Source organism: Globicephala melas, chromosome 5 (genome assembly GCF_963455315.2).
Source record: "Globicephala melas chromosome 5, mGloMel1.2, whole genome shotgun sequence".
NCBI classification, from domain to species: Eukaryota; Metazoa; Chordata; class Mammalia; order Artiodactyla; family Delphinidae; genus Globicephala; species Globicephala melas.
The window spans coordinates 60,919,861-60,939,004 of NC_083318.1; the positions used below are offsets into that span (position 1 = coordinate 60,919,861).

At 35.6% G+C, this 19,144-nt stretch overlaps 1 protein-coding gene across 5 annotated transcripts in view; it reads right to left on the bottom strand.

The window, feature by feature from the left end:
• The window catches only part of ARAP2 (ArfGAP with RhoGAP domain, ankyrin repeat and PH domain 2), a 199,575-nt gene that overhangs the window by 53,330 nt on the left and 127,101 nt on the right, over positions 1-19,144 (bottom strand). For 4 of the 5 annotated variants that reach the window (XM_030881005.2, XM_060299231.1, XM_030881004.2 and 1 more), the window contains exons 23-26: positions 16,035-16,182; positions 14,482-14,550; positions 11,860-11,934; positions 8,988-9,105 (exon numbers count right to left, since the gene is read on the bottom strand). In XM_030881005.2, coding sequence (XP_030736865.2) covers positions 8,988-9,105; positions 11,860-11,934; positions 14,482-14,550; positions 16,035-16,182 — 410 coding nt within the window. The remainder of the gene's footprint in view (positions 1-8,987; positions 9,106-11,859; positions 11,935-14,481; positions 14,551-16,034; positions 16,183-19,144) is intronic. The other variant, XM_060299232.1, reaches the window with a different exon arrangement.

Below are 19,144 nucleotides of genomic sequence, written 5' to 3' on the forward strand. Positions count from 1 at the left end.
GCTGGAGAGGGTGTGGAGTAAAGGGAACCCTCTTGCACTGTTGGTGGGAATGTACATTGATACAGCCACTACGGAGAACAGTATGGAGGTTCCTTAAAAAAACTAAAAATAGAATTACCATATGATCCAGCAATCACACTACTCGGCATGTACACAGAGAAAACCATAATTCAAAAAGACACATGCACCCCAATGTTCACTGCAGCACTATTTACAATAGCCAGGTCATGGAAGCAACCTAAGTGCCTCTTGACAGATGAATGGATAAAGAAGATGTGGTACATATATACAATGGAATATTACTCAGCCATAAAAAGGAACGAAATTGGGTCATTTTTTGAGACATGGATGGACCTAGAGGCTATCATACAGAGTGAAGTAAGTCAGAAAGAGAAAAACAAATATCGTATATTAACGCATATATGTGGAACCTAGAAAAATGGTACAGATGAACTGGTTTGCAGGGCAGAAATTGAGACACAGATGTAGAGAACAAACATATGGACACCAAGGGGGGAAAGCAGCGGTGGGGTGGCGATGGTGGTGTGATGCATTGGGAGATTGGGATTGACATGTATACACTGATGTGTATAAAATGGAGGACTAATAAGAAGCTGCTGCATAAAATAATAAATAAAATAAAATTCAAAAATTCAGAAAAAAAGATTTCTCCTTGATAAATGCTCATTCATATACATCTGTTTTATGTAAGCATCTTTTAAAATACATCACAAGTTCTTAGCATAGAATTAACCAAAAAATCACAGGCTTTTAAAATTACAATCAAAGTTTCATAGGAAATTGTTTTGCTGATCAAAATATGCCAATCAGTTAATAAAATGTTATGACAGTAGCATATGCTGAGAAAAAAAGAAATTCAAGCTTTTTCACAGTATACTGAAAATAGCATAATTGAAATAGCCAAGAACATAAGCTCTAACATGAAGATGTTGATGTAACTTTCCTCGTACCATAGCCTTTGTAAGTGAGTTCAGCTCTTTCATAGTCTCCTACATGTGAAACGAATAGTACTTGGCTTTTCGTTTTTGGTTAAAGTAGTAATTAATGCTAATGACAAACAACAAAGCGTATGTCAGTAGCATCACACTTGTATATGACACATGCTATTTTAATTGGTAATAAAATCACAAGTGAAAAAGACCAAATATATCACATTCTCCTTAATACTGGTCTCCCAGAGAAGTTCAACTACTTGCCTAAAGCCAAATAGCTGGTAAGGAACAAAGATTTGACTCTCAAATGTATCTGACTTTACAGCCCCAAATCATAACTACTACACTTGGTTTTATTTTGGACAAATATGTAAACCTCCCCATGATGATTTTCACACATGTAATTTTGGGGAAAAAGTATCAACTCACCAAGATATTTCTGAGGACTAAATAAGGTAATATAAGCAAAGTGAAAAACAATTCAGTTCACACTTTCTCCTTTACTTTCCTATCCTTAGTGAGAAGATGGTAAGGAAATGAGATAGTTTCAACATCCTATATTTAAAGAAACTGATGATATTGCAGTTGGATTGGCAGTGGGAATGATACTCTTAACTGCAAAACTATCTGGATTGAAATAAAAGTGTACTCTCCTTTATTACAAGATTAAATTTGTAATGAGACTTCCAAATATCAGAACATTTATATTAAAGAGGGTCACCATTACAAGTAGATACAATAGTGATAGTTCTGAAGTGCTCTTAGTTATACTGAACTATATCACAGCAGACATAGAGATAAATATAGATGTGCAAAAAATTAGCCAAGTATATTTTTCACATCAGTCTCATAGTATGAAATACTTCAGGAGAATGAAAATCCTGAAGATCCAAGTTCCTGCTTAAAAACAGAGCTGAGAGCTTCCCTCGTGGTGCAGTGGTTGAGAATCTGCCTGCCAATGCAGGGGACACGGGTTCGAGCCCTGGTCTGGGAAGATCCCACATGCCGCGGAGCAACTGGGCCCGTGAGCCACAATTACTGAGCCTGCGCCACTGGAGCCTGTGCTCCGCAACAAGAGAGGCCGCGATAGTGAGAGGCCTGCGCACCGTGATGAAGAGTGGCCCCTGCCTGCCACAACTAGAGAAAGCCTTCGCACAGAAACGAAGACCCAACACAGCCATAAATAAATAAATAAATAATAATTTTTTACAAAAGCTGTAAAAAACAGAGCTGAAAAACGGGTTGAAAAGATAAATATTTTAAATCGTTAGACTGTCAAATGATACAATTCTAAAAGAAAGAGGTAAGAGGCAGGAAAAATGGACTGAGTCATCCAACGTTGTTGGAATATAAATTCCTACAAATAAACAAGTTTTTATTAATAGTTACATTTACAACCATCTGTCATGATAGATTTTATGCTATGTAAGTCAGCTGGCATTAGGGCATTATTAGAAATAACTAATTTGCACACTATCTATAGCATTAAAATTGCTGAAAATTCAGTGTAGTTATTTAACAACAGGTCTGGACGTGGTTCTTTTGCTAGGTAAATCATGTTCTCAATAGTTGAAAATCTTGTCCACAGAATTAAACCTGGGCTACCTTGTTAGATAGAGAACTATTCATTTCCACCTGAAATAACAGGTGTTGTCCTTAAACTTCTGGCAGTAATGACACAGGATTTCCAGAGACAGTTATGACTTCCTTAATAATTATTTTTAGTGCCAAGCCTAGAGCCATGCAAGTCTTTCTCTGTCCTATCCACATACTCAGAGGGTGACAGCACTTGTGTCAATCAAGAGAAGAGCTAAAAAGACTCTGATTAAAACTGAACTGATCTTCCATTTCATAGTAGCTATGAAGAGAAGGAAGAAAACATTTTGTTATGATATTGCTGTGTAGAAAGTAACTGCTTCACAAACTTGAACCTCTCCGTGAGGAAGCCCACTTAAATGAGGCCCCGTGGGCAGTTAATTTTTTTCAGCATATGAAGAACCTAAGGGGTATGGGACTACATTGGCAGGGTACAGGTTCATTTTTAAGGTGAAGCATTAAAATAACAGTGTACTTTATAAGTATGGTGAAAGAGATACCCTCTCCTAAGGTGGGTTTCAGCTTGTCCTGATGATTGCCTGACATCTTTCAAAGAATGAAACAGAGAAAGACTTGTTCTCCATCTAGTACAAATTTCAAATGTCCCACAGGCATTCATTTAAAAGGAAAACCTACTTATAAACTAACAGCTTAGAATCTAACTCAGCTTTACATATAAATTCTCAAAATATTTTATATGGTTTTAATGTGGTATTTTTTTCCCCCATGACTGTAACTACTGTATGAGCAAAAAAAAAAAAAAAAAAGATTGTGCTTTGTCAGAACTTTTCTAAGAGTTGTTTACCATTTGCTATGGTCTGAATGTTTGCCCCCTCCCCAGTTCATATGTTGAAACTAATCCCCAATGTGATGGTATTATGAGGTGGGCCCTTTGCAAGGTGATTAAATCATGAAGGCAGAGCCCTGCTGAATGGGTTTAGTGCTCTTGTAAAAGAGATCCCACGAGCTCCCTTCTATCATGTGAGGACTCAGTGAAAACATGGACATCTGTGATCCAGGAAGCAGGCCCTCACCAAACACCAAGTCTGTTGGTGCCTTGATCTTGGACTTCCCAGCCTCCAGAACTGTGAGAAGTAAATTTCTGTTGTGGGGTTCTCTTATAGCAGGCTGAACAGACTAAGATGCCATTTCACCAATGATGGCAATTCTGCTAATGATACATGAGTCACAAACTGACATGCTTGTATCAGTCTGCATTTGTAGCTGTCACATCCATGATAATTCCATTTATAAATTTAAGAATATATTTTCATTATCTTCGACTATATAGGAATGTCTGAGCATTTATGTATTATAACACATATTTTCTTCTTACTTATTTCTATAATTAGGTTATAACATTTTTTTAATGGGTATAATAGAGTATCTCAGGAGAGTAAAGGGACCAAACAAAATATCTATTATACAAAGGGGGCACTGGAAAAGACAGGGTAGAGGACTATTGCTTTAAAATTTACAGGTACCTAAAATAAAATCCAGCACTTCTGGTTCACTTACTTATTTATCCATTTATTTATCTATCTATCTATCTATCTATCTATTTATTTTTGGTTGCTTCAGTTACTTGGAGGATTTATACATTTACATTAGGAAAAGCACCAATTCCCTGCTGACATTATTCCTATCAACTACAATCTTGTGACTACCAGTGCCTTCACTTTTATCTTCTTTTTACACTTCACTTTATCTTCCCTGCATGTTACTAGAAATAAAGCTCTTAACATTTCAGAATTTCAGGTGGAGCACACAGGTCCCATCTGCTCCAGTAAGCCAACATAATCACAGGCCCCTTTGTTGCTTTCTTAGCTTTATTCCTCTAAAAGCAGTGAAAATAATTTTAGTTTTCCCTTCTGGCAATTTCGACTTGAATGGTTGACCAGACATTAAAACCAGGCCAAATTTGAATTCCTAACTCGATCAGATGTATTCTTTCTTGATGTACATGGGGTGTTCCTTTGATTACATATTTGGACATTCACAAGTCAAAACAGCTTGAAGTCTCCTAGTCTTTTTATATCTTCATCAAGATAACTTTTTTTTAATTAGCGAGAAGGAACCACCACCACCACCACCAACAACAAAAAAACCCGACTCCAATCTTACCATTTGTGATGTACTAACGGGCACATGCAAGTTGATAATTAGTCATTTACAGGGTCAGCCTCCCTTCATTTTCCCAGGTGAAATTTAAAAAGACTGTTTCCAGATACATTGCAATCTCTCTTCTAGCTCTACATAATTCTTCCTATCCTCACCCATTCTGCTTACTCCTCTCAGTCCAAAAGACCAATGCCCAAAGGCACAGACCTCCAGAGCTGTGACACAGGGATATGCTTTGACTCAACCCCTGAGAGAACAAGGGTGGTAGCGAGAGGATGCTTACCCCCAAATCCACGATTCAATTTTGCTGTGGCTCTCCTTAAAAAAAAAAAAAAAACAAAACAGCAACAGAAGCATGCAGGAGACCATCATTTGTCTAAGATCTCACCAGGGCTTTGATATCTCCTAGTGGTTCCTAATCTATAAGCAGAAATCACTTTTTTTGTGCCTTCCATATTTGGATACATCTATCCAAGCAGCAACAATCCCAGTCACTCAGGTTCAGAATGCACCCCTATCCTGTTCCACCTAAGTTAACAAGATATTGAAAATATGTTCCACATCATACACTATGCTAGAGGTACCAAGAGATATAAAGATCTAAAACATATGGTAAATCCTAAAGAACATAAGGCAGAGCCAGGTTACTATTCTACAAGTCAGATTAGTATGCAGTATTATAGATCTTTAAGCAAATAATCACAAAAGATCAGTGAGAACTATATTCATCTAATTACCATCTTGGAGGAAGGGGCATTTGAGCTGGATCTTGAAGGATGGATAATATGGATAATGAAGAAATAATGAAAGGGTATGTATTTATATATTGAAGTATAGTTGATTTATAATATTATATTAGTTTCAGGTGTACAACACAGTGATTCAATATTTTTATAGGTTATACTCCATTTAAAGTTATTACAAAATAATGGCTACATTTCCTTGTACTGTATAATATATCCTTGTTGCTTATTTATTTTATACACAGTAGTTTGTATCTCTTAGTCCCCTACCCCTATCTTGCCTCTGCCACTTCCCTCTCCCTCCCTCTGGTAACCACTAATTTGTTCTCTATGCCTGCGAGTCTGTTTCTCTTTTGTTATATATATTCGTTTGCTTTACTTCTTAAATTCCACATATAAGTGACTATATGTGGATATAACAGAGTACTTGTATTTTTCTGACTTATTTCATGAGCATAACACTCCACTCGCTAGGTCCATCCCATTGTTGCAATTGGCAGAATTTCATTCTTTTTTACGGTTGACTAGTATTTCACTGTACATACACTGTATATACATATCACATCTTCTTTATCCATTCATCTGTTGATGGACACTTAGGTTGCTTCCATATCTTGGCAATTGTAAGTAATGCTGCTATGAACTTTGGGGTGCATGTATCTTTTCAAATTACAGTTTTCCTCTTTTCTGGCTATATACCCAGGAGTGGAATTGCTGGATCATATAGTAGCTCTATTTTTAGTTTTTTGAGGAACCTCCATACTGTTTTCCATAGTGGCTGCACCAATTTACATTCCCACCAACAGTGTACTAGGGTTCTCTTTTTTCCACATCCTTGCAAACATTTGTTATTTATAGACATTTTGATGATAGCCATTTTGAGAGGTGTGAGGTGATATCTCATTGTTTTGATTTGCATTTCCCTGATGATTAGTGATGTTGAGTATATTTTCATGTACCTGTTGGCCACCTACATGTCTTCTTTGTAAAAAATGTCTATTCAGATCCTCTGCCCATTTATTAATTGGGTCATTTGGGGGGGTTTTGCTACTGACTCGTATGGGCTCTTTATATATTTTGGATATTAACCTCTTAACAGATATATTATTTGCAAATATTTTCTCATATTCTGTAGGTTGTCTTTTTGTTTTGTTGATGGTTTCCTTTGCTGTGCACAGCTTTTAAGTTTAATTAGATCCCATTTGTTTATTTTTCTTTTTGTTTCTTTTGCCTTGGGAGACGGATTCAAAAAATATTGCTACAGTTTATATCAAAAGAGTCTTCTATGTTCTCTTCTAGGAGTTTTATGGATTCAGGTCTTATATTTAAGTCTTTAGTCCATTTTAAGTTTATTTTTGTATACGGTGTGAGAAAATGTTCTAATTTCATTTTTTCACACGTAGCTGTCCAGTTTTCCCAGTACAACTTATTGATAAGACTGTCTTTTCTCCAGTAATGAAAGAGTTTTAAAATGGTTTTAAAACAATATGAGAGAGTGGCATGGACTAATATATACTACCAAATATAAAATAGATAGCTAGTGGGAAGCAGCAGTGTAGCACAGGGAGATCAGCTCGGTGCTTTGTGACAAGCTAGAGGGGTGGGATAGGGAGGGTGGGAGGGAGGGAGACACAAAAGGGAGGAGATATGGGGATATATGTATACGTATAGCTGATTCACTTTGTTGTAAAGCAGAAACTAACACACCATTATAAAGCAATTATACTCCAATAAAGATGTTTAAAACAATAACAACAACAAAAATGATGAAAATTAAAAGAAAAAAATAAAACAATATGATCCTATTTGTGATTTAGAAAGATAATTCTGGCAGTAATGCTGACAATTATCTTTTACTCACAGGTATGATGAAGCTGGTAACCTAGCCCCTCCCCTTAAAATTAAACAAAAATCAAGACTTTACCACCATTGAACCATATAGTAATACAAGAGTGTGCTTCACTATGTAAAAGATTTTAATTGTATGGCAGCTAGTACTAGGCACTGTGCCAGGGACAGAGACTGTACTAAGGATAGAAAAAAGAGAGGCCCTCCTTCCTTCTAAAGAGTTCTCATCAAGAAAGACAAAAATAAATCCACATGATAGGCATTATAAAAAAAGATAAAGACAAAGTGCAATGGAACACTTAGTCTGGGTTTTAAAGGAGGTAAACAGGTGGGCCAGAGGGGGAAGTATAAAGGCACACTTGGGAAACACCTGCTTGCACGTTAGTCAAGCACAAAGGGTAGAAGTGACTGTCTATAAAGAAATGTAAAATGAGAAAAGATGGTAAAAGATCAGAGCAGCAGAAACCCACTGCTTAGGGAATAGACAGAGGAAGAAGAACTGACAAATGAGATAAAACGATTTGAGCACCAGGAGGAGAATCCAGGCAGCGATGAAAATAGAGTGAACACTTTCCAAGAAAAAGGGAACGGTCTAGCAATAAATGCCACGGTAAGGACAAGCAAAGTAAAGCCGGAAGCAAATCCACTGGACTTGGCAGTTAGGGATCACAGGAGTCATTTGACAAAGCACCTTCTGTGAGTGGGGCTGACTGAGCCCGACTATGGGCTAGACAGTGTGAACTGACACCAAAGGACCAGTGTCACTGAATCTTGGCAATGAATATTGGAAAGTAGTGTTTTAATACAAATTATATTTTTAAAGAATTGTGCACAATAAAAAGAAAAAAAGGAATAAAAACATCAAGATGGAATAATGAAAGACAAAGTATTTGATAATCTCATTTCATTCTAACACTGATTACAAGACTCCTAATAATACAGGATGAGGTATTTTAACATTCATTTTTAATTTTTGTCTTGAACTTGTGGGTGGCAAGATTTTACTTTTGGCAGTTTGACATCTATACTTGAAAGGGTCCCAAGACCTTAGCAGGTATCAGCTAGACAGATGGTCAAGGTACAAAGACGTTCTGCATCTCATTTTTTTTTCCTAGAGGTCTTTAAAACCAAATGGTGTCATTATAATGTTAGGCTTATTACTCTTGGGGCAGTCAAGGTGTTTTAAAAGCTCTCTTTATCCTTCTGCATCTGAGATAAAAGATGGCAAAATACCTGATTCACTCCACTAAAGATGAAAAAGAAAAAATGAAAAATAAGCTTCTGCTAGGCTTAATACAATATTATTTTTAAAAATAATAAATAACTTTTTAAATCAGTACTCTTGTTCTTGTTAAATAAGTAGCATACAGGAATAAGGTAGAATACGGTGGATAGTGGTGGTGACATTTAGACTATTGTTACAAATCAAATTGCTTGTTCTTATAAATAAGGCCTTATTTCCTGAGGCAACAACATACATGCCTAATGCTTTATACTACATGTTTATGGTCAATAAAATAATCTAATTACTTTGATGAGTAAAATCATAGGAGGGCAACCTCAAGTGGCACTAACATACATCAACACATGCACTGAGGTAGAAGGGAAGTCATAACGAGATGTTAAGCTTTAGAAAAACATAAAATGTTAGTAATGACTTGTCACAAAAATAGTATTTCTTCATACTTTAAGCAATTTAAGAATCCCTAGCATGAGAACCACTTACCAAGCTCTTCATTTTCTATGACTTCAAATGTGGCCCAGATATCATCTTTTGTAGGAATTATATTTTTTATTGCTAATATGTCATTAGTTAATTCTTCTGCTTCCATCACAGGAGATATCTGAAAGAGAAGCAAAATTTCTTCAGAATATATGTCAGACACAGAAGTGGCCTTTGCTAGGGCAGTAATACTCCCCCATCTACCACCTAATGATACTCCAAATTTCCTCTTAGTATGTTTACCTAGCTTCTCTAAGCACATGGGGAAAGCCTATTCAGATCTTCTCCATATAATGTAATATATTTTAATGCATGTGTAAAAAAAAGATCACCATATAGGCATAATCAGAGAGAATGTTTTTTTTCTCACTTAGTGAACAATTACATCACTCAAAAAGGGAAGAATATACCTACTCATACTAAGACCTTCCACAGACATTGGATCCAATGGTCTTCTAGGGGTAAAACTTTTCACTCAGTTCTATAATTAGGAGTTCCAAGGAGTTTGGTTTATTCAGCTTGGGCCCTAAATTATACACAGTTGACTGCTGTCTGCCATGCCAAAAAGCCCCAGGGTTTTAGTGGTCTGTGGTGTGCCCCACCATGCCAAGTGACAGATGGTGGGACACCGAAGTATGCTCGAGCCAGGCTTTCAGGGCACAGGGCAGAGTCTGCAGTGTCAGCCTGGGGGTCAGCTCTACAACAGTCCCAACGTCTCAGGCCATTATATAAGCACACCATCTTCTTCAGGGACTTTGGGGATTTTTGATTTGTTTCTTCCTGGTTTTGGTTTTGCCAGTCAGTCTTACAGGTATGTTGGCCAAAAGCAAGTTGGCTTTCTCCAATTAGAATTTAGTTATAATGTTAAACAAATAGAAGATGATTTAAGCTTTAGAATATTGCAGCTGCAACTTAATTATACACGTTTTCAGTAAAACTATGTACCTATTCAAAAATTTCTTAGAAAATGTGCTCACTTCCCTTTCTCCTGTCCATTACTAATCTTAAGCACACTGCACATATATAAATAACATAAAACATTTCTCTTACAGGTAATTCATATAGTCTATCTTTTGGAGTCCATGGAATTTAATGCTTTCTTTGGAATATATTAACGATACAGTGAAGTCCATTATTTGCTATTTAGAAAAGCCTAATGTAATACAACCTTAAAAGAAAAAAAACATTAGCATGGGAAAAGTAGAGCACTTTAAGCAGCTGAAACATCAGTAGATGAGTCACTTCAGTGACACCATTCATCGGAATGGCTTTACACTTTTTTAAGAAGTGTAGCCCTTTCTTAAAATAAATAATGAAACTGAGAAACCAAACTAGTGAAATAGTCAGCAGGGAGTTCCTCAGGTTGACTTAGGAATGTAAGACTGGGACTCATTTCCTTGTCCTAGGTGACACCCAAGGCCCCTCTTAAGAATGCCTAGAACTCCACGGAGCACATTTTGGAAATCATTGCTCTAAGCAATATACACATCAGTATAATGATCAGCAGGTTTGGAATATGATGATTAAGGTTTGCATCCGGGCCTGAATGCTATTAATTCCCAGTTTCTACTCATATAAATGTGAGCCATCACCTGTTTCAACTACCTCCTTGGGTTAAGGTAATGATCAGCTGAAATAAATGTAAGAGTTGTGCAAAGTTTTAAGGATTAAACGCATGTTAATGATTATTTTTGTATAGTTTTTGTTATGTTTTTCAAGAGAATTTAGAGTTGTTGTAGGTGAAACTGGACAGTCCTTTATGTGAATATACTTAAACACTTTGCTCAACTGTAATAACTTTTGTTATGGCTTTATTAGTCAGATAAGATTAAAACGAGCTACTAGAGAGTTTATGTGTAAGTGGAGTTAAGTCATGTGCTTTGACTACCTCTTCCAGCATTAGTGATGGACTTGGGCTGATTAATCTCTACCATTTCCTCATGTCCCCTGTGATGAACATCACATGTTCAGCATAACAAATAGATGGGGACAAGGAGGGGCAAGGCAGCTCATGTAGTTCAACTGCACAACTAGGCGAGTAATCAGTGCCAAAGAGTCATTATGTGTAATCATTAAAAAATATAAAATAATAATTACAATATCTTTGACCTAAGTGAAGTCCAGAAATATCTAATGTTAAGACTCTGTTTAATCTTGGACTTTAAAAGTGATAAAAAGCTAAAGCTGAATTTCTGCTGTTAGATGGCATCATGTCTATTCTGCCTACAGAGAAAGTAGTCTCACTCTCGCTCAGGCAGACTAAGTACAGAATATGGTAACACGAGAGGGATCTTTTTAATTCAGAACAAATGGCTAACTAATGGTCTCAAGGAAGAAGAGAGTTATTGAATATTCAGACATTGAAAGACTGGAAGCTAATGTCTAGGATACAAGGGTGGGGGATTAATAATAATAGTACTACTAGTAGTAGTTATTTATTAAACACTTATGTACCAAGCAATTTGCTAAGTGTTTCATAGGCAGGATCTTATTGCGTCCTCACATCAGTGCTATGATGTAAATACTGTAATGTTCCCTCATTTTACAGATCAGAAGATTGAGACTCAGATGGAGTATATACGTTGCCTAATGTTGACAAGGAAGAAAGGAGAGGAGCAGGTGATTGAGCTCAGGTGGTTTTCCAGAACCTACAGTACGTCCTAACCATAACCTAAAGAACATAGGATGGTCTCTTTCCAACTCATTAAAACATGGAATTCCCAGAGGATATTGGCATGAAGAGTCAAACTTGTCATGACTTGAATCGGACATGTAAAATAAGACAGAAGAAACAATAGAAAATTCAAGACATGCAAACTAATGCTAACACTTATGACTTCCAACAGTACTCTTTACATCCATCTTTAGGGCTCACCCGAATTATAATACTGCAGTCAGGTTCCTTCCTTTCTACATATACTTCAATTAACAAATCTCCGGCCTGGGAAACCTAGAAAAGGGCAGATGTGAAGAGAGCAAATGTAAGTATCTTGCAAGAACACACACATGACACTTAAGATGGTTAGAAAACCCCAGTCATATTTCTAACGATTTTATAATAATGAAATGAGATCATTCCCCCTGTTAAGTTGCATAATGATACCCATTTTCTGGATGTGGTTGATTAAGGACAAGCAATCTACACAAATGACATAGTTAGCAAACTCAATCGCAATGCAGTTTTTTCTCTCTTACTCCGAAGTTTAGTGACCTCACATACCCTTAACATTCTTATTGAGATAATGAATCTGGCTACAGTGGACATAAAGAGATGATAAGTCCAAAAATTGAAATTTGAAGATAAATTAGGTCAGAGCTGTGTTAAAATTACAAATAGAAAAAGTATATTTAGCAAATAAAATTAAAAGTGAAGTGATAGAATAAGGAGATAATCAAGTTTTTATTTTAATTACCTTTAGCCAAGCATCAAGTGCTAGGTTATTTGGGTCACTGTTATAACCAAGAAGACACACTAAGTGAAGAATACACAAGCCAGAAAATAAAAAGCGTAAGATATCACTACGTAGACTGACAGCACATGTGGAGAAGATTAACAAAGAACGAAACGAATCTTGAAAAATATTTTGAGTCGCTTTTTTCAGAAATTCCCTTAAGTTATATAAACACTTGGAAATAATATCCATCACTCATTTTTAAAAAAAGGTCATAATGGAGGAATGATCTTTCCACAGTTAAATCTGCCTCAGAATCAACCTGATGAGTAAATTTAGTAAATTTTTTCAGAAATTCCCTTAAGTTATATAAACACTTGGAAATAATATCCATCACTCATTTTTAAAAAAAGGTCATAATGGAGGAATGATCTTTCCACAGTTAAATCTGCCTCAGAATCAACCTGATGAGTAAATTTAGTGGAAAAAACATTAAAAATGTACTTTGAAGAACTGCTCTTAGTTATTCTGACACTACAGGCTTAGAAAAGCTTATTTCCAATTTTTCTTCCTCACTTTTGGTGCTACATAAAAATTCTAGGGAAGAAAAGATACAGTTGACATTTTTACTTTTCCCTGTGTTTGCATAAACAACTCTCCAGGAAGGACACATTTTAAAAATTAAAAAACCAAATACAAAGAACTCATAGCACGCAGCCAAAAACAAGAATAGCTAAGAAATTCAAACAGGGATAAGACTTAGAGACTGTCAGGAAACTACTTCAGAGGAGTTTTGAATGGACTAGAGAAAAACTCCAGCAAAACAACAGATTTTTTCCAAACTGTTCTACTTTTCTTTCCCAATTACTCTATTTTATAGACAATTCTTTTCTTGTTTTACTGACTTCTACTTAATCAGAAAGCATTCAAGGCTCATTTCTTTATTGTAGTATGAATATAAATGATAAACTTGCAGAATGGTACTCATACTTTATCCAATAACAATATAGATAGTGCTGCCAAAGAATATCCCATGGGCTCACACAATCCTTTATTTCATAACTGAAACTCTCCCTGAAAAGCAAGAATCCAAGAGAACTAACTGATAAGGAGCCACATTTTTTAGTGTTACTGCTAACTTCTCTGGAGGCTGCATTAATTACTTTGGGTCAAAATGGAGGACATACTGTCTAAGAGAATTAATGTCATAGTATTAGTACTCGGGGAGCTAGGCACTAGGATGAAAGCCTTTCCTCACATCCCTCATATGGAATGATAACTCCGACAACTTCTCTAATTAGTTGTGTGTATTTCAGGAATGAGGTGAACTTAGGGTTTGACTAAGAAGGAAGCATTGGCCTCATCCTATGAGTGTATCTATATGGAGAATTTATTGATACTTGACCCACTTCTATTATTTGCATTGGTACCCTGAATCCACTACAATTCCTAGTTATTAGAAGACCAACTTTAAGAAAGTCCAGTGAATATTCATCAAACAAGGAAAGGTACTCTAGAAAAGTATAGTGCAACCTGAACACACAAATCTGGTATGATGCAACCAAGGAAAGCAAGAAAAGATCTAGAAAAGTCAACTTAAGACATAAATAACGTATGTTACAAAGAGCACAATAGAAACATTCCCACTAGTGCAATCATCCAAGAGCATGCAAAGCAAAAGCATATAAGAAATAACTTATTTCAAAAGGATAATGGAAAGAATCATTAGGGAGTCTGAACTTTCAGTTTATTCTAGTATTTCTTTTGACTTTAAATGCTTCTTTTGAAATCCACTAATATTTTCAATAGTGCTTTTATAAATGAAAACTGATTTTAAAAAGGACATTTTGATAAGATTAAAACTGATTTTTCCATCTATGTTTTAAAAAATTTATATTTGCATACTTTGGCATTTTGCATATATGCAATGCTACAGAATTTCATGACTATTTTATCTAGGTTCTTTTTCCCCATTACTTTTACTTCGCTTCAAATAGGAATTTGAAAATAAACACAACAAATATTTACTTACAATGAAAATATTTTTGTTTTTTGTTGTTTAAAAAAATTTTTTTTTTATCAGAGATCTAACTATTACTACTCACTTGAGTGTCTTTCCACTTGGTAATAAAGCTATTTTCTATGTCCATTTGTTTGACTTGGTCTTCTTTAACCTGTTTAAAATATAATTTGGGACATTCTAATAAAATACAAGGAGTGATGGTACTTATCCTCACATAACTTTCTTCAGGAATTTAAAGACCAACACATTAAAAATAAATGAGAATGGCCATCTTTAGCAGCATGGGCCCACAAAGCTAGGGCAGAAATAAAGCCAACTAGATACAGCCTCATAAAGTTCAGAACATCTTATGATGATATCATTTCAGGCTGCAGATTCCATCAATGGAATCCCCTTTGCTGAGGCAATTTAATTAGCAAAGGGGCTGATGATGTGTTTGATAGAGTTTATGTAGGTTGACAGACAAGACTCATTTCTCAAACAGAAATGTTGATCAAGTGCTTATGAAATTTTCACCATTTGGTTAAAGTTGGATTTAACAAAACTATGTAAACATTTTTATTTAACAGTACAAAAATAGAAAATAAACAGAGCATGCAAAGCCACACATTTTTTTTTCTACGTCTTTCATTTCTCAGCATCAGAACTATTGCAAAGAAGTTGCTATTGATCAAAAACAGTAGACACGTATAGGAAGAAGTGAAAAGGAGATCAAAGAGCAAAGAGGATCCAACAATTCTGGTCCATTCCTATATAAATTAAGATACAAACTGTGTTATTTTATTTTATTAAAATAGTTTCTTTCCCTTTGCTAAGTAATCTTTTTATCAGTTATTGTAAGAATGTACGAACTCTACAAAAGGTGACCTATCACATTAAGCTATTTGATTTCATCGGTATATACATAGCCCTGGAAAACAAGGGGTCTTGTACAAGACTGTTTAATAGAATGCCCCAAAAGGCTAAATGGCAACCGTGAGATGGCAGAAGCAGTTAAGCAATGGAGCTGACCTTTGACCCAGATCCTTTATATTCCCCCCATATTCAAATCCTAGGCTTATTTAGTCTATTTTTACTCCTTTGAATTAAGAAATCATCCCTATTCTAACGGTTTTCTGATAAAACATGAAAATCTGAACTTCATAATATAGCAAATTGAAAAGTCAAATAATTAGAACAGAGATGACTTAATAAGAACCACAGACTGTTAATTCAGAATTTTCTTTTTTTCCAGTTCATGCGCAATTAAAAGAAAACACTAAAATGCTTTCAACTGCAAAACTTATCAGCCTGATGTATATTACCGAATTTGTGAAATTCACAAATTTCATACCTCTAAGTAGACATACTTAATGCATCCATATACTGAGGAAAAAAAACATAGAAACACTATAAATAGAAATATTCTGTCCAAGACACCAGATGGTAAAAAAGCTTTAGAAGCAGCCAGATTTAAATGAATGGCTATAGCTTAAAAAGCTAGTTATATCTAAAAAATTAAGGATCATATAACTATCCGTTATTTTCTTTAAATATTCATAAAGACCTGAATAAAAGCATCCCAAAATACACATTTTTGTTTGCAAACAGTAACATCGAAACTATTTTTACAATGGTAGGATATAAAATATTTACCTCAAATATTTCAACATAATTATTAATTAAGTCCTCAATTACATTCACTTCTTCACTAGTTTGTCCCTTAGTTTGAAACAAACAGGAGGAAAAAACCAAGGCCAAATTGTGGGCGTTCATGTGATTGATTTCTGAGCATTTCTGAACCCTGTGAGAGGAAAGCAGAGCTTATTACAATGTATTTCTATTTGAAAATTTCATAGAACTTATAAGTCTTCATACTCATTTATTTTTTTCTCTCTCTTTTTTTTAATACACATATATTGAAAGTCTCTGATGTAAAAGGTACAGTGGTGATTTAAAGAAAAATACACAGTTCTTTCTTCCAAGTAGCTCAGTGTAATTAAGAACATAAGAAAGGACTACTGTTAAAGATATTACTACAAGTTACAAAGCAGTACTTGATCATTGCTTTAGAAGAGGGAGTCCTCACCCACCATATCCAGACAATTCCACTAATGGGACAACCTGCAGCTAAGGCATAAAGGTGTGCTTGCAGAATGGTGTCAAATGACTTGTGGGGTAGGAGCATAATAAAAGAGGAGAAAGGGGCAGTAGGTAAGCAGGAAATAAGGCAAGAATGGCAAATCAGGAGGCATATAGGAGAGAGTTCCAAATTCAAGGTTTAGGGCTAGGCTGAATTTCCCAAAGTACATATCGGGTGAGAAAATGCCTGGCAGCATGTGTTTGGAAGGTTATTCAAAACAGGATATTTTCTCTCAAAAAGCAATCACTTAATTAAAAAATACAATTACATTTTTCTTGGATAGAACTAAGAATGGCTTTTTACAATGAACAGACATGAACAGAGGAGTCAATCATCCCAACCAGTAGGCTACAACACTTGAGTTTTACAAAGAGCATTTAAAGTACTCACGAATGTAAGTTCAAAGTGATTAAAAACAAAATACAGCCATTACCCCAATAAAAGGAAATTTACACTGATAAAAATGCTCGAGAACTCTAACTGATGCCCATGGAAGTATCTGTTAATGCTCTCTGTCACTGACTATAGACATAGCAGCTGCTCAGTTGCCTGTCTAATTACATTTGTAAATTTCTAAAATACATACTAAAAAAGGGAGACCAAGTCTATCAAAGGAATAAAGCAAGACTAAGGTAGGTACACCTGACTATAAAGAGCAAAGATTCTAGTAGGTACAAGACAAATAAGGAAACACGACCGGAATATATATGATAGTGTAAGAAACTCACAAGGACATGCCAAATTGCATAGCAGAGACAGAGCAAGCTTGATCATCATATATAATTTATAAGATGCAAAAGGCATTGCAAGTTAATAGAGGAAGATGTCATAATGTGGGCATCCCTCTCAAAACCACTTCCGTACTTTTTTTTTTTTTTTTTATCACACTGGACTGTAAACATCTGGAAGATTTATCTGCATGTGTGCCTGTGCTACTAGAATCTAAGCATCTCACAGTCAGAGACTTTGTGTTAATCACACTGTAGTGCGTAATAAATACTTGGTCAATGGAATTAAGTCAAAGTTAGTCATGGAGGAAATGGTCTGTTATCTAGGGCAGGGATGGAAGTGAATGCTAAGTCAACGTGACCTTATTCAAACTGACCTCTCAAACTTTTGACAACACTATCAAACATTCCCATCTCTCCTGAGACCTCCTTCTGCAATAACCTTCTCCTCCAGCACTTGTCACCTCCCCAGTTTCTATAGCTGCCTTAATTTCTGGCATAAAGCATGTACACTATGTATTTTCCTTTTCTTCTTTTATTTCACTGCTCCCACACTAGCATCCCCAAGTGTCCCATATTCAGCCAGCTCACTCTCTTCCCACTCAGCCCTTCTCATCAGAAGCCCAAGGAAATGGTTTCTTAAATAGTTTCTCTGCCTCTATTCTAACCTCTTCCCAATCAACCGCAGGACATGGTTTATTATCCTAAAACAGATTGGATCAGCCACTTCTTATCACTTAAAGGAATGAAATCCAAATGTTTCTGCATGACCAACAGTGTCTTTCGCAGCCTCCTGCCAGCTAGCTACAAACCATCTCATCTCCTGATACACCTATTTCCTAGAAAATATCCTTCAATCATGTCTCATGCTTATTTTTCTTTCATGCCCAGTTCGTTTATCCATTTAAATCTAAAACATCACTTGGACCTCAACACACAATGAACCACTTAATCCCTCCTCTATAATTCCATGTCTTATGCTAAAATTCTTCATATTAAAATCTGTCCTGAGGGCGCTGTGTTTTCCTAAAAAAATGTAAAATGCCCTGCAGCATCCCTGTGAGTTCCCACTGTGATGTCCCAGGGCTCCTCGGTGCTATTTAGAAACTGCAGACTTAAGACTATTTTTGTCATTCATGTATTATTATCAACTATTTTTGTTACATGGACCCTTAATGGACATTGTACTATACATAGTAGGAGCTAAAATATATGTCAACTGAAGAAAAGGATTGGAAGGAATTCATCTGAAATTCAAGTATAAAGTTTAAGAATTATGTGTAACAATGTTTAAAATGTTAATATGATAACTGTAGCAGCCTGGTGACATAACTTCTGAAGAAAAAATTATTTGTCCCAATGTCTCATAGGCATAGAGATAGCACTATAACTATATAGACTACATTTATATGATGCAATAAGAAAATCAGATTTACAGTAGGAATGGAGTTTACAAGTATCAGAAGTGGTGGCTGGAAAAGAAAGATAAAGAGAAAAGACCAATTGTGGAGGATTTAGGAATCTAAATTCCAAATAAGGTACTTTTAGTAGAATTCAGCTTCATAGAAATTTATTCAAGGGAATATTGCATCCACGAAGGAAGCTGCAAACTATATGTTTCTTAAGCAATATTTACACTGATTTAAGTTTTTGTAACGACAAAACTTGCTCGTAGCAAAACAAACAAACAAACCTTGTTTGTTGACTTAAAATGTTATTCCCAAACATTGTCATCCTTCAGATGTCATTTTTCAAGCTACCATTTTATTCCTCTTATCCTCCCAAATGCAGGGGACTACATGCCCCAACATAGAAAATGTTTTTGATTTTTAAAATTTCCCTCATCTAATCAACTGACACCAAAATATTGGAGTCAAGTTAGATACAAACTCATA